Below are 13,656 nucleotides of genomic sequence, written 5' to 3' on the forward strand. Positions count from 1 at the left end.
CACACACACACACACACACACACACACACACACACACACACACACACGGCTCGTCAGGAACAATGTTATCTACGACTATGAGTTTCTGAAGAGTTACTCGAAACAAACAACAGCATTTTAGAGACTTGGGAATGATCTCACCCAGCTCGATGCGTTCGTAGTCGGAGTCGAGCAGGAAGGTGCGGAAGCGGTTGGACACGTGGTGGTAGGCCAAGAACTTCAGGTAGTACTGACTGAACTCAAACTCCATGGGGAACTGCAGGTGGATCTGAGGGTGGGGGGAGAAAGGGATTCATAGGTCAGGGTTACAGTTTAAAAGGGGGATGGCGACATGGTTCGGACTGCATACATGCTCGTGTTCACACAGTCATACATTTTGGGCTGGGTCCAGACCTTTGCATCCGCCCACTCAATAGTCATCTAAAGTCCAAGTCAGTAAACTTGATTTGTCTGGCATCATGACATGAAACAGCTGTTTCTAGATTAATAAGCTGAAATAGCCAATGACCTCTGGGGGGCTAACACCGTTGTCAAGAGTTTGCTTCACAGCCTGTCCCTCTTCCTATTCTTGACAAAGGTGCTACGTTCGCACTGCACACAGGCTGAACAGAGAGCAGAAACAACCACGACACTGCCGTCTGATGTGTGGGACAGCAGGGGCCACTGACGATAAGTGAAGCCGCACTTCCTGCATGTGATAAGAGGGCAGAACCCACGTCACTGATCGGCAAAACAGGAAATAAAGTCGGAAGTACAGGTAGACACACACAGCATTGGACATAAACACGGTAAGAGGAAAACATATGTATCATTACACACTGCTTCTAGGCTCAGCTGTTATAATGTTGTGTTGTCCTTATTGTCTTTTCTGTGTTAGTTGTTCATTTTTCAATTATATTTTTCATACACAAATTCCTTGTGCGTGGACTGAGGATTTAAAGTGCATTATTTAAATAAACCTACCGGTATTATCAGTCGGATTCTGATCTTCATTCAATATAATTTGCATCACAGCAATAAAGCAGTAAAGATACCGATATCTGCTGACCTCTGACCTTCCATATCTCTTATTAAAACAACAGTATTTCTGCTGTGAAAAAAAGGCAGAAGCCTCACAGGCCGCGCTGCAGACCCACCTGGTGTACGCAGTCCAGGAACTGCAGGAAGACGGGGGTGAAGCCACTGCTCTGGCTGCCCAGCGTCTGCGCTCCGCGGTGGCTGAACCGGTGGCCGAATGACAGCCACTCCTTCTCCACCAGCAGCCGGAAGCCGTCGAACGTGCGGTAGTACGGATCAGACAGCAGCTGCACCAACGACACCACCTGTACACACAGAGCGCCGTGTCAGTCTTGAGCCTCGCTCACAGTTTCTTTCGGAATAAAGCCGAAGCTTCTGCATGCGAGTCAAACCTGTGTGGTGACGTCCCAGCCGTCCTCCAGGCTAACCATGACCGACGAGCCCGTATCCAGGAGCTCCACCACCAGCACGGACACCTGCAGCACCCTGTGTAGCTGCACACACACACACACACACACAAGGGTAAGAACAACGCCCGAAGGTCACAGAATGACCGCTGCTGCATGCGCTGAAGCGGGGAACACTAACCAGAGCCATCCACTCCGACTCCTCCAGGCAGCGCAGGAAGCTCATGTTGGGATCAGAGGTCGAGGAGCTCGGCACGCAGGCCTTCATCAGCTTCTTGAAGCTGTTCTTCACCTGCCGCACGTCGCACACCTCGATGGGAACCACCTCCCACTGCTGGAACGAGTCCTGCTTCCCGCCCTGAACGCAACGACACCGTCCAAGTCAATACTGCTAATCTTTTTCCAGCCCTTCATCACAGTTGACCCCGAAAACATCAGCGTGTCTCTGGTTACCTTGAGCTGGGCCTTGTCTCCGATGATGTAGAGGTAGGCCTTCTGCTGGCGGAGAAACAGCGCCTCGCTCGGCCCTCCGTTGGGCTGTGGGGACTCCTTTCCTGCCAGACGCGTTCCCACGTCTGCGTTGTAGGCACTTAGGCGCCCGCTGCCCCGGATGCTGCCCCATTTACCTGCAATAAACACACAAACACACACACACAGTAAGGTAGAGTCTTCAGAAGAATTGCGACATGAAAACGGAAATGTCAGAGCTGATATGGAAGTCTTGTCCACTTTAAACAGCCATTAAAAGATCGGAATGATCCTTTAAAACACACCGACGTGTATAACGTCCTCAGCTACTGATAGCCATGCTGTATATAACGAGGCAGAAATGACTGAAAAGTACCCAGCCCAGCTCATTACGTCTAGCTCAGTGACGGCTACATTATGACGTTGACTCTGATTGATTCTTCCCTCTGTTGAATGTCAGCAGCAAACAGGAAACGACAAACAAGACGTCAGACAGCAGAGCTGCGGCAGCAGCATGCACTAACAGCACACCATTAGTCCGCGCAGACAACACGGAACCACGGCAAACACACTGACACTACTATTAGAGAGATCTGATTGGTTAGACAGGAGTGGAGGGATGTGGGTGGGGGCGTGGCCTACTGTACCTCTAGGAGGGTTCTTGGCCTTGCCAGACACTTTGGGCTGAGAGAGGGAGATGACTTTCGCCCTTTGACCCAGAGCTGAGGTCAAACGACAGAGACGACCAGTTAACCAGCAACGCCACACAATGGAGGATGGTTTCACATACACACACACACACATTCATCATCCTCCTCCTCGTCCAGTCCCAGTTTCAGTGACTAATTTAAAACACAATTCGTTCTGAAACCAGGAACTGCAACAGACTAAAGCTAACAGAAAAAACGACAGGAGCACTGTGGGACACGCACACACACATCTTACCTCCTCTGCTGAAGGTTCCGGGAATGTCCTCCTTGGTGCCCATCACCTGCTTCATCAGAGCGCCGATCTTGGGCTGCCTCAGCTTGTCTGAGGAGTCTGTGGACGGAGAAACCCATCAGCCATGTGACCCCACAGTCCCAGTGACAAGTAACATGTCGTGTGTGTGTGTGTGTGTGTGTGTCCACCCACCAGAGGTGCTCATATGAGTGGAGGTGAAGCCGCTGAGTGTGTTCCTGCCGCTGTTCTCGCTGTAAGAAGGCATGGAGCTGATGATGGCCTGCAGGTATTTCTCCTGCTCCAGACTGGTGGAGTCGGCCTGCGAGGGCCCTGCACAGAAAAGACAAATTAACCAACCTTTATGCTTCACGCTATGATATGCTTTTTGTTACAGTTACATTTTGTTGCAAAAGGTTGCAGATCTTTCTCTAGATCTCTAGGGAAAGACAAAAAAAATACATCTTATCATTTAATCGTATCTTTTCCAGGTAATATCTGGACAGCTAGGGTCAGAGTAACAGCTTGTCATGACCTCTGACACCTGTATTCCTTACCACCGGTTGAGTCAACGCAGCTAACGTCTAAAGGCCTGGTGAGGGCATATGTATGAAGCGGGGAGTTTCCAAAAAATAACCGGCAACCGTCTCCGGGAATAAAAACAAAAAAGGGTTCAGCACACATTTAATCAACAAAGTGCCTAAAATAGATTTATGTTTTTTCTTTTTTGTACCTGAAGCAGGGGCGTTAGGGGACTTGAAGAAGCCCACCACCCCCTTCGCATGGAGGCCTGCAGATCGCAGCAGGACGGCCTTGGTTCGCGGATTCCTCCAGCAAACCACGGGGAAGCGATTCTGCCGGTAGCAGCGGCAGATTCTCTGGATGGTCGTGTCTGGGATGCTCTGAGGCACAATCAGCAGGCCCGGGTAGCTGTGAGACAGACACAGACACACACACAGACACACACAGACACACACACACACACACACACACACACACACACTGTGTTAAGCACTGGAGAAACAACCCCTCTTCTCTGTGTGCTGTCCTCCGGCGGGCTCCCACCTCCTGCAGACTGTGTACATGCGGTTGACGGTCGAGATGCGGAACGGCTCGTTTTTCGAACGCGTCAGGCTGTTACTGAGCGTGCCCAGGCCCAGGCGCTGGTAGTCCCGGCAACAGGCGCGCTCCACGACGTTGCTCATGGTCTGCCTGTCAGACGAGCGCATGGTGGAGGAGAGGGTGAGGGAGCTCTGGTCCACTTCCTCTGAAACTATGGCATAAGACACAGAGAACTGTGATGTCAGCCCACTGCACAACGATGTAAAAGAAAAAATCAAAGAAGGTCTGACAAAGAGCGCAAAGCGATTACCTGAGATTTCATCCTCGTCCAGCTCTGACTGGAAGCTGCTGCGGTTCTCCCAGGTGGGGGGGGAGTACTTCTTCCTGGTCACATACTGCCGGCCGATGGTCCTCTTGGCACTCTTCACCAGGTTTTTGGAAAGTGTCCTGACGAGGATAAGGGGGAAAAAAGGAAACGTTAGGCCATACATCGCTGTGCTGATTCAATAGCGTATCCCATTCAAAGTCACTTGGCATCCACTTCCTTTCGGGTTTTTCGTTCAGATTTGAAGCGGTGTCCAGATATTCACATGTCTGAATGGAGGGTTTTTAGCACACACAAAGAGCAGAGATGGAAACAACAGAGCCAATAAAACGGCTGCCACATTTTCCACTGATTAAATATTCAACTGCTGCTCCCATGCTCCTTTTTATTCTCCAGAAAGGAAAGCGTGTGTGTGTGTGTGTGTGTGTGTGTGTGTGTGTGTGTGTGTGTGTGTTGGGAGGGGAATGAGAGTTGGTTGCTGAGACTTTGAATAAAGAGGTGACAAATAAAAAAGAACACAGAAAGGAAACTATATCAAAACATAAAGTCACATTGTGGCTAGACCGGGTCATTAACCACTATATTATATTCATCCAGAAAATGATAACAAACCGAGAGGATTACTCTTATAAAAAGGTGAAAGATAACAGCAATCTTTTCTCAATGCATCATATATATGAACGTGACGGGATGCAGCCAGTGTGAACTCACTCCCTGCAGACCTGAGAGCATGTTTTCACACTCGCACCCCAGGCGTGATGCACTCTGACAGAGGAGACTGGACACGATGATGCACCTGGACCACATAACAAGCGGCACTTTACAATGATGCAGCTTCTGTAGCTGCAGGAGAAACCCTCCTGTTTGTGCACACACCGGTTCACACGGCCGAATCACAAGGGAACCGGCTTCTGTTTATAAACTGACATGTACTCATGCAGATTTGCAGTGACATCAGCTGACAATAGTGTAGACAGGCTGTACGGGCAGAGGCCTGGCATGTAAAAGGCCTTTAAGTTGCGTCTGCCCGTAACAATGCAAACATCAATCTGAAAGACACAAAAATACCTCTACATTTGTTTGTTTTTTTCAATCTTTTTCTGGACTTTTAGCTGTTAACATCTTTCTCATCAACACATACCAGATGTATTCTCATGTTTTGTAGTTTGAAGCTAGATACTCTGGTTCCAATGGGTCACTACAGAAATCAAATCCTGATTGATTTTAGCTCTGACTGGTTTTAACTTGTTTAAACTGACTAGTGTTGTATCATATGAATTTTATTATTTTTTCATATTGTATTATTGTGTTTCTAAAAAAGGTTAGTTTTATTGATACACCTATGAACTTATGTCTCTCTTGAAAATGAGATCTTGATCTCAACCTCATCATATAAAGTGTATATTTTAATGTAGCGGGTCAACTGAGTTCACTGATCCTCACATTTGAACATGTGACTGATGAAATCTGGTACCATAAGCCTTTAAAACAACTCCAAACACACATGATGTAAACAAGCCTCTGGCTTCATCACCTAGGTTACATAATACGCTGTGACTCTTTGTGACCTTCAGCATGGTGAAGTATGGGGTGCGCATACTTGAGCTTGTGGTGCGAATGAATAACCTGGTAAATGCAACAGCTGTGAAGCATCATCACTGAGTTACTTTTAATGAAACGCTCTGTGCTGACCCACGAGATGCTATGAGTCGGTTCCTTGATCGACGCGGTGCTCGTGTTGCTGATGGATGGCTCCAACTAGCAGTCTTTGTAGTTCTTTCGTTTCTCTTGCATAAAAACATGTGTTCTACATGGAGGGCTCCTTACTTGAGGGACTGGTTCTTGTCCTTGGTCTTGTGCTCCACCACCATCTTCCCACACTGACCCATGGTGAAGGCGAAGGTCCCCTGGACGTGCTGAGGATAGCGCAGCTTGTGCATGTGCTTCCTAAAAACCTCGGCCAGGTCTGAAGCGACCTCCTCGTCGAACGCAATCTTCATCAGCTGCAGGGGCAGACAGAGAAAAGAAAACAGGTGAAATCTGGGAAAGGAGTACGAGAGAGGAGCCGGATATTTGCTATGGGAGTTGAGGATGTGAGGGTACCTGGAAGGTGCAGGACCGTAGCTGGAGCCCCTCCTGGACAAACTGGTCCATGGGTAAAGTGACGGAGATCCTTTTCTCCTTGGTCAGAGAGGCGATGGGGAACGAGCGAGTCACCACCTGCTCACCCACTGCAGGAGATACGCAGACAAAGAACAGGGTTTAGAGAACCCACAGACCTGACATGGAAGCTTTCACAGTTTGTGTGTGTGTGTGTGTGTCATCTCTCACCCAGCGGGTCGTTGGGCGTGCCCTTGAAGATGAGCCGGTAGGTGGTGAGGAAGATGGCGCCCTCGGCAGGGAGCAGGGGCGGACCTCCCATCAGCCCCGTGGCCTCCTCTCGGCCGTCGGGGATCAAGTGGACCCGCATGCCGTCCATCACCAGCTCCTCACCGGGCAACAGCATCGGCCTCAGCAGCTTGGGCTGTGCAGAGATAGAAAGAGCGGAGGGAGATTAATCATAAAGATTCTTTAGCCAAATATTTCCATAGCAACAGTTTAATATAATTTAGCAATTTGTCATTGAGTTCATTTGGATCTCGGACTGTAAAAACCCTCAAATCCTCCCGATATTTCAGTTTATTTTGGGAGGATAATAAAGCTGCACAGTGATGCACTAAATCGACCCTGATAGTGTTCATTTAAAACCCTCTAGTCCTGTGGTTCCAGGACCCCACAAGGGGTCTTCATTTGAATCCAAGGGGTCAGGAAAAGTAGTTTAAAAAAAATAAATAATAAAACTAATCCTTCCTGTATAGTTAAACATAGTTTACTTTGACCCTTTCACGTATTTGAAAATGGTTCACATAAAACGGTCTAACATGCTGCTCTTATTAAATGTGACACCTGCAACTGTAATATACAATAACACATGTAATTGTGCATATATATATATATATATATATATTTCATGGCCACTCATCAAAATGTCATGCGTTCACAAGCATGCTGAGGTTACTGACTGGATGATAACCTGCACTGTTTGTGAAGTTTAGCTAATGTTGAAATGATCGTTGCATAACACACAACATGATCTGGGATTGGTGGGATCTTGGCACAAACGATAAAAAAAAGATAAATACACAGACTGCATAATAATATTCATTTGGGTGTGTTTATGCGATGGGACATTCACTTTGGTATTTCTTAAAAAACAAGGACTGTCGTGTTTTGAACGGTCCCCGAGGATCAGAGGCTCGATCACAGAGGCCTGTGTGGGCTGCTGAGCTCTTCTGAATATCAACAGTATGAAATATGAAGCTGGCTTTGTCCTCAGATAATTAAATCACTTCCTGTTCCCCCCAGCGGGGCCCAGAGAGCTTCCTAAGGAACTCCACCTCTGATAGGAAATGAATTACAACTCTGGTAACCTGTTTCCTAATCTGTTACGCAACACCTACTGCCACACATGACTGCCCTCCGGCTGCAGAAAAAAGGGTGGAGTTTCTTCTGGAGGCATTTAACTGCGAAGACCTCAACGGTTACAAATTGCACAGAAATGTTTTTTTTTGTGTGTTTCTGCTCAGCCCATGATCTAATATCCACTAGCTAAACGGATCCTGAAGCTCACGACAAAAGAAACTGCTGATGGGACATTGTGAGGTAAGATGCAGGGAGGAAAGACATTCCCGGGGGGGCGGGGGAATGAGCACAAGTCTTTAGTGGAATGACAAAGCATGTCACGTTTAGCCTCGCGTAGCCACCGACACACTGCACGCAGGACTAACAGCACCCTTCAAAATGAAGGCACTCAGCTCCGCGGGGCCTCGGAGAAACCAAACAGCACATCAAGGCAGAGCAGTCAACCCGGCATGCACTGCTCGGAGCGTGCTTGCGAGTCACGCGGTTTCTGCCTCTGGCGGACAGACGTACCTGCTGTGACACTGTGAGCCTGCGCTGCGGGGATTGGTGGAGAGGGGAGTGGGCGGGGCTGGCTGGGGTTCTGCACGGCCTTTGTCCAGCGGAATGTAAAAATAGGAATTGGTTACCTTTTGGATCGGAGGCAGTCTCTTGCTCTCCCTGTGGACTGCGTCCAACGTCTCGATGTGCATCTGAACGATGTCTGCAAGGAGACGGACAGAAGGACGGAGACGGAGATCAGAGGTGAGAGATCAGTGAGTGAGTGTGACAGGTGCTGGTGTCTCCGTACCTGGTATCATGGTGTGGAGGGCCTTTAGGTGCTCGTTGGTCACGCCGCTCTCGTTGCACACTTTGTCCACGAAGCGGTTGATGAAGCGCACCACCGAGTTCGCCACGTCAGAGCTCTCGGCGTCTTCGAAGCCACTCTCCGTGTCGTAGCTCTCCGCCATGCTGCCTGCAATACTACAAGACCAAAAAAACCCTTTATGTTTCCAAACTCTAAAGGACCCGCTTCAGAATGGCGCTGCAGTAGGAAACGAAGCTGTGTCTGAGCTCAGCTTCATGTGTATTGTTCTTTATATGCGTGTGGTGTAAAGTATAGTCACCTCATGTCCTCACACTGAACAGCTTGTTTATGGAGATCTTGGATAGCTTTGATTAAATGTGGAACTTCTTTTTTTAGTAGTTAACGTTTCCCATGAGGATAAATTAATATTGGATGAAATGATCTTCACTTTACAGATTACAGATGGTGAATAATGGCGGTTTCATCACAATGAGAGTCCTTGGTTGCCCAACAGTTTGTTTTTTTACAGACAACTTGGGATCTTAAAATAAAAGTTCATATTCATTAATGTAAAGAGATTTTAAACTAAAGTTCAGTGTTTAAAAAAACAAAACACTTATCAGAACATGCTATATTTGATCACTTTAAAAATAAAGTTTTATTTTCCTGCTATGGCTATTTTCAAGATAAAAATGACATTTTACATTTTAGCATATATCAACCTTCAGTGGAATTGTGTCATTACGATATGAACATGGTTTATAAAATGATTTTGTCCAAATGAATGATTCTCAGCGACATTTAATAATGCAGTAAGATAATTGGTTATGGAACGGTTTTGTCTGAAATAACAACGATTATTGCTTTCAACATCAATGTGATTATTTTATTTCATTTATTTATGTGTTAGCAATAAGGTTATAGTGACTTTAACTATGAGAAGGTGAGTCTATACTTATCCTTTACAGGGCTAGCTGAACATTTCTCTCTTTTAACTCTGATCCCCTTTGGGTTTCTTTAAGATTATCTTAGGGCTTTTATTGACGTTATTAGAAGAGCTGGAGAATGACAGGAACGGGGAGAGAGTGAGGGAACGCCACACAGCAAAGGACCGCGGGTCGGAACCAAACCCGCCGCTGCCAAGGACTCTGCCTCCGTGGGGTAAATCCTCTGCCAAGTCCCTACGAAGGCTGACAGCCGGCCGTACCTGTTCGTGACGTAGCTGTTGCTGACGCTCTCCACGTCTGCGAGGCCGGTGGTCCTCAGCAGGCGGTTCTTGCTGGTGTCCAGCGGCAGCAGCAGGTAGCTCATCCTGTTGGCGTAGTGGATGGCCTGGCTGAACACCGTGCTCTCCTCCTTCTGCACGCGTTCCGTCTGCATCTCCTTGCTGAGCGTCGGCCACAGCCGGCTCTGCTCCGACGCCAGCTCCAGGGCGCTGATTTCCCTCCCGTCGCCCGACCCGTCCGGCTGCTCCTGAGAACCAATCAGAGAGAGGCTCGTTAGTGATTCATCATCCCAGACAAAAATGACCCTCAGCTCAGCAGGTTGGGGGACTGACTCAGTCTAGATTTATTCCAAGAAATTCATCCAAACTTTTTACATCACTTCTTTGTTCACTCTGGAACCATATTGAGTGTGACGTAGGTGCTCACATGGTTGTTCTGCTGCTCTCCCTCTGTCTCCAGGTACAGAGCTCTGATGTGGTTCTGGACGTCACTGTAGAACATGGCCTCCCAGAAGTGCATGGTGGTCCACACTATGTGCTCCTGGACGCAGCTGTAGGCAAACTGAGTGATGCCTGCGCCCATTTTCTGTCAGGCAAACACAGGGAGAGACTTTTATGAGGGGGACCAGCCACTTGGAATGACATTCAGATCTGTAGAATTCATGTTCAGACAAAGACATTCCACCAACCTCAAAACAGCCCTCACTCAGTTAAATGTAAAACCACGACGGGGATCACTGGATTTTTAATGGCTTAATGGGTTCTTTGCAGTGCTTGAGGTTGATTTGGGGCAATGTGGAATGACTTTGGTGACGCTAGTTATGAACTTACTCTGCAGAAGGCTGTGACCAGTGGAAGGAGGGCAGCTGCAATACCGTGTTCATCTATATGTGAGCAGTCCTGAACAGAAATAAAGAAGCAATGAATGATGTAACAGCTTGCAAACCATAAAACACAATTGTATTTAACATCTGACGCTCGTCATTGGACTATTCATTGTATCTGCTTTAAATACAGATAGATCTTGTATGTTAGATCTTGTAAATGACTTCTCCTTTAGCATCATTAAAGTCCAACTGAAACTACAGAACTGATCATTTTATGGCATCATTTTTAAGTAAGACCTTTGGTCGTGGGAGAATTATGAGACATCTGGGCACAGACCAGCAAAAGGCCCCACCACCTCTCCTACACATAGGAGCAACACACTCAGGCTTTACAACTGTTCCTATAAAAGCCTCTTTTTGTTGTTGTTTTGTGTCCTTTTGTAGTCGTTAAGCATATCTCTGTGTTTTGTGTCACTTTGTAATTGTTTGGTCTTTTTGAAGTTATTATTTGTCTGTGGTTGTTTTGCACCTTTAAGTAGTCATTTGTGTCTCTTTGTAGTTGATTTGTGTCTCTTTGTAGTTGTTTTGTTTCTATTTTGCGCCTGGGCCTGTGCACAGTATGGCTGTTCAGTAAATCATCCATGACTTTGGTGATATTCTGGCTTTTCCAAATTTGCTATTTGTTGACCAAATACATGAAAAGCTGACATGGCATTCTAATCCTCATCTGTTTATCTCTATGTTTTCTTGCCATACTTCCGTTTGTCATAGCACTTTGAAGACGAACATCTCATCAAGTTTTTTTGCTATACTATTGATTTCAGTGACATTCTAGTATTTGCAGACTCACCTGTAAGGTGCAGTTCAACATTCGGACAATGTAGTCAAACTGCTGGTCATCCAGCACAGCTCGGTTCTGCAGGACGTGCTGATTGAGCTCCTGGGTCAAACAAACCCGGGCTGCCCGACCCTTCAACGCCCGCAGCACAGCCGGCATCAACTGGACAGAGGAGATGAAAATAACCGCAACAGCTGAATCACACACATAAAACCAACAGGACAGATTACACGTTTTGAGGTAAACAGAGGTAAGTTAAGTTGCTGAGGGACAAGACACTTACAGGTTTAGGAGCAAAAATTAACCGTTTTGTCATGCGTCAGGAATGAGTCACTCTTACTTTCTTGGCCTCCAGCATCTTGTTCTCGAATATGTACGTGATGCAGTTCCTGACTACCTCCAGCCTGCGGGCACTGTTGGCCATCACGCTGCCGTTCCTGTCCACGGTGTCTCCTGTGGAGATGCCATAGAAGTGATCAGACCCTCGTTCATCACTGGGACACCAAGCTCAACCCCATTAAACACACACTGTGAGACAGACTGTCGGGAGGGAAAAGTTCACACAGGAAGTTTGAGGTGAAAGTGGAGGTATTGAACTGTCAAACCCAACACCCGCTGCCTTGCAACAAACTTTTGTCAGGTGTTTAGCACTTTCTTAACACCTGCACACTGCTTCTTATTTCATTTGATCCATTTTCAAGACCTGGAATTGAGCAAATTACCAACTCTCACACACAAAAAACACCAATCATTCTCACTCCTCTCCCCAGCTCACCCAGTGGGGGCCCAGATGGCACCATGCCCTTGAGCTCCGCCTTGACCACAGGAGGTGCAGTCTTGAGCTTGGCGGCGGCGTGGTCGATGAAGAGCTGCACCGCGACATCGTCCATCGTGGGGAACGGCGACCGATTCTGTGCAGTGTTCTGGCTGTATTCCGACGGTTGCTGGACTTTGTGCATCGCAACGGCAGGGTAAGGATTCTCCTAGAGGGAGGGAAAGACGGAGAGAGAATAAGAAAAAAAGGGGTCAACAGGGAAAACAGAGAGTGAGATAAGGAAAGCAGAGAAGTGACTTAACGAAAACAGAGCTATAAAAAAGGAGGATATGTCTCACACTGTTAGTTATTAGAGACGCAGGACTCAACAATAAGCTTTGCCCGATTGCACGGGGCAAGTAAAATGGTACGTCAGGCTAGTACAGACCTGGGCACCAGCGGGACGTCAATGGGAAATTAAGAATAAAACGTAAATAATTGTACAACATGCACGGAATACAGCTGCATTGCTTGTATTTTCAAGGTAACTGCTTGTGTTTTTTTATCTCAATTTACGTATGTTAGTACATTCGTGGATGTGTGCGAGCAGCAGCGTCACTGCAATCCCAATAATAGCAGTGTCGGCAGCCGGACTCGGCCCGACGTGTTTCTTCCGGCATGCCGAGCTTACGCCAGAGCTGGACCAGGTCATTTTGGCTCCCTGAGATGTGTTGACTGATGCAGAGCGGACATGGACATCTGAGGCTTTGCTAGCTAAGCTGCAAAATCAACATGCGCAGAAGACCTACATATGTGAACTAGCATTCTCCGTGATGAAGTTTAATTAATCCAGATCCAGATCCTCTCTCACTGACGATCACCTGTCAGCTGTCCTTCACATATCACCTCCCACATTCAACCTGACTTTACTGCACTCGTTCACTGAACTGACAAACAGAAAATGAGGTCATTGGACGACAAACAATAGTGATAAAAGTACTAATTTATCAGAAACATGATCCCTGTCAGTGTTTTACTATTATACTGTATATGGATATTACAAATGTATATTTGTTTGGATCATTATTCCTGCTGCAGATTTTAACTCCTTTATACACTGTTGTTCAGTTTGGGTAGTTAGGAGAGGTTTGACAAATTATAATGTGCAAAGTAACTAAAGCTGCCAGACAAATGTAGTGGAGTAAAAAGTACAATATTTCCCTCTGAGATGTAGTGGAGTGGAAGTACAAAGTTGAATAAAATAGAAATACTCAAATAAAGTACCTTGAATTTGTACATACAGTAAGTACAGTACTTCAGCAAATAGACTTAGTTACATTCCACCACTGATCATAATATTTACTCTAACCACTCACAGCTTATCAAAACCATACAATTTACTATTTATAAGGAGACGGAATAATAAAGAGCAGGATTGAGTTCAGTCTATTGGTCCAGATAGATAGATAGATAGATAGATAGATGGATAGATACATGGATGAAAATAGCAACGGAGTGAGCCATCGTGCTTCCTTTAACTTATATATA

General features: G+C 46.7%; 1 protein-coding gene across 1 annotated transcript in view; it reads right to left on the bottom strand.

Annotated features, from left to right (window-relative positions):
- sbf1 (SET binding factor 1) overlaps window positions 1–13,656 on the bottom strand; it is a 72,739-nt gene that overhangs the window by 11,520 nt on the left and 47,563 nt on the right. The window contains exons 16-37 of the mRNA XM_031869839.1: window positions 12,130–12,337; window positions 11,695–11,807; window positions 11,367–11,516; window positions 10,521–10,589; window positions 10,117–10,275; window positions 9,672–9,937; window positions 8,468–8,640; window positions 8,307–8,380; window positions 6,550–6,742; window positions 6,322–6,449; window positions 6,046–6,221; window positions 4,204–4,340; window positions 3,897–4,104; window positions 3,565–3,761; window positions 3,027–3,164; window positions 2,838–2,933; window positions 2,540–2,614; window positions 1,878–2,050; window positions 1,606–1,782; window positions 1,410–1,511; window positions 1,137–1,322; window positions 4–268 (exon numbers count right to left, since the gene is read on the bottom strand). Coding sequence (XP_031725699.1) covers window positions 4–268; window positions 1,137–1,322; window positions 1,410–1,511; window positions 1,606–1,782; window positions 1,878–2,050; window positions 2,540–2,614; window positions 2,838–2,933; window positions 3,027–3,164; window positions 3,565–3,761; window positions 3,897–4,104; window positions 4,204–4,340; window positions 6,046–6,221; window positions 6,322–6,449; window positions 6,550–6,742; window positions 8,307–8,380; window positions 8,468–8,640; window positions 9,672–9,937; window positions 10,117–10,275; window positions 10,521–10,589; window positions 11,367–11,516; window positions 11,695–11,807; window positions 12,130–12,337 — 3,463 coding nt within the window. The remainder of the gene's footprint in view (window positions 1–3; window positions 269–1,136; window positions 1,323–1,409; window positions 1,512–1,605; window positions 1,783–1,877; window positions 2,051–2,539; window positions 2,615–2,837; window positions 2,934–3,026; window positions 3,165–3,564; window positions 3,762–3,896; window positions 4,105–4,203; window positions 4,341–6,045; window positions 6,222–6,321; window positions 6,450–6,549; window positions 6,743–8,306; window positions 8,381–8,467; window positions 8,641–9,671; window positions 9,938–10,116; window positions 10,276–10,520; window positions 10,590–11,366; window positions 11,517–11,694; window positions 11,808–12,129; window positions 12,338–13,656) is intronic.

The sequence above is a fragment of the Anarrhichthys ocellatus genome, unplaced genomic scaffold, assembly GCF_004355925.1.
Source record: "Anarrhichthys ocellatus isolate YVR2014 unplaced genomic scaffold, GSC_Weel_1.0 scaffold49, whole genome shotgun sequence".
In the NCBI taxonomy this organism is placed as follows: domain Eukaryota; kingdom Metazoa; phylum Chordata; class Actinopteri; order Perciformes; family Anarhichadidae; genus Anarrhichthys; species Anarrhichthys ocellatus.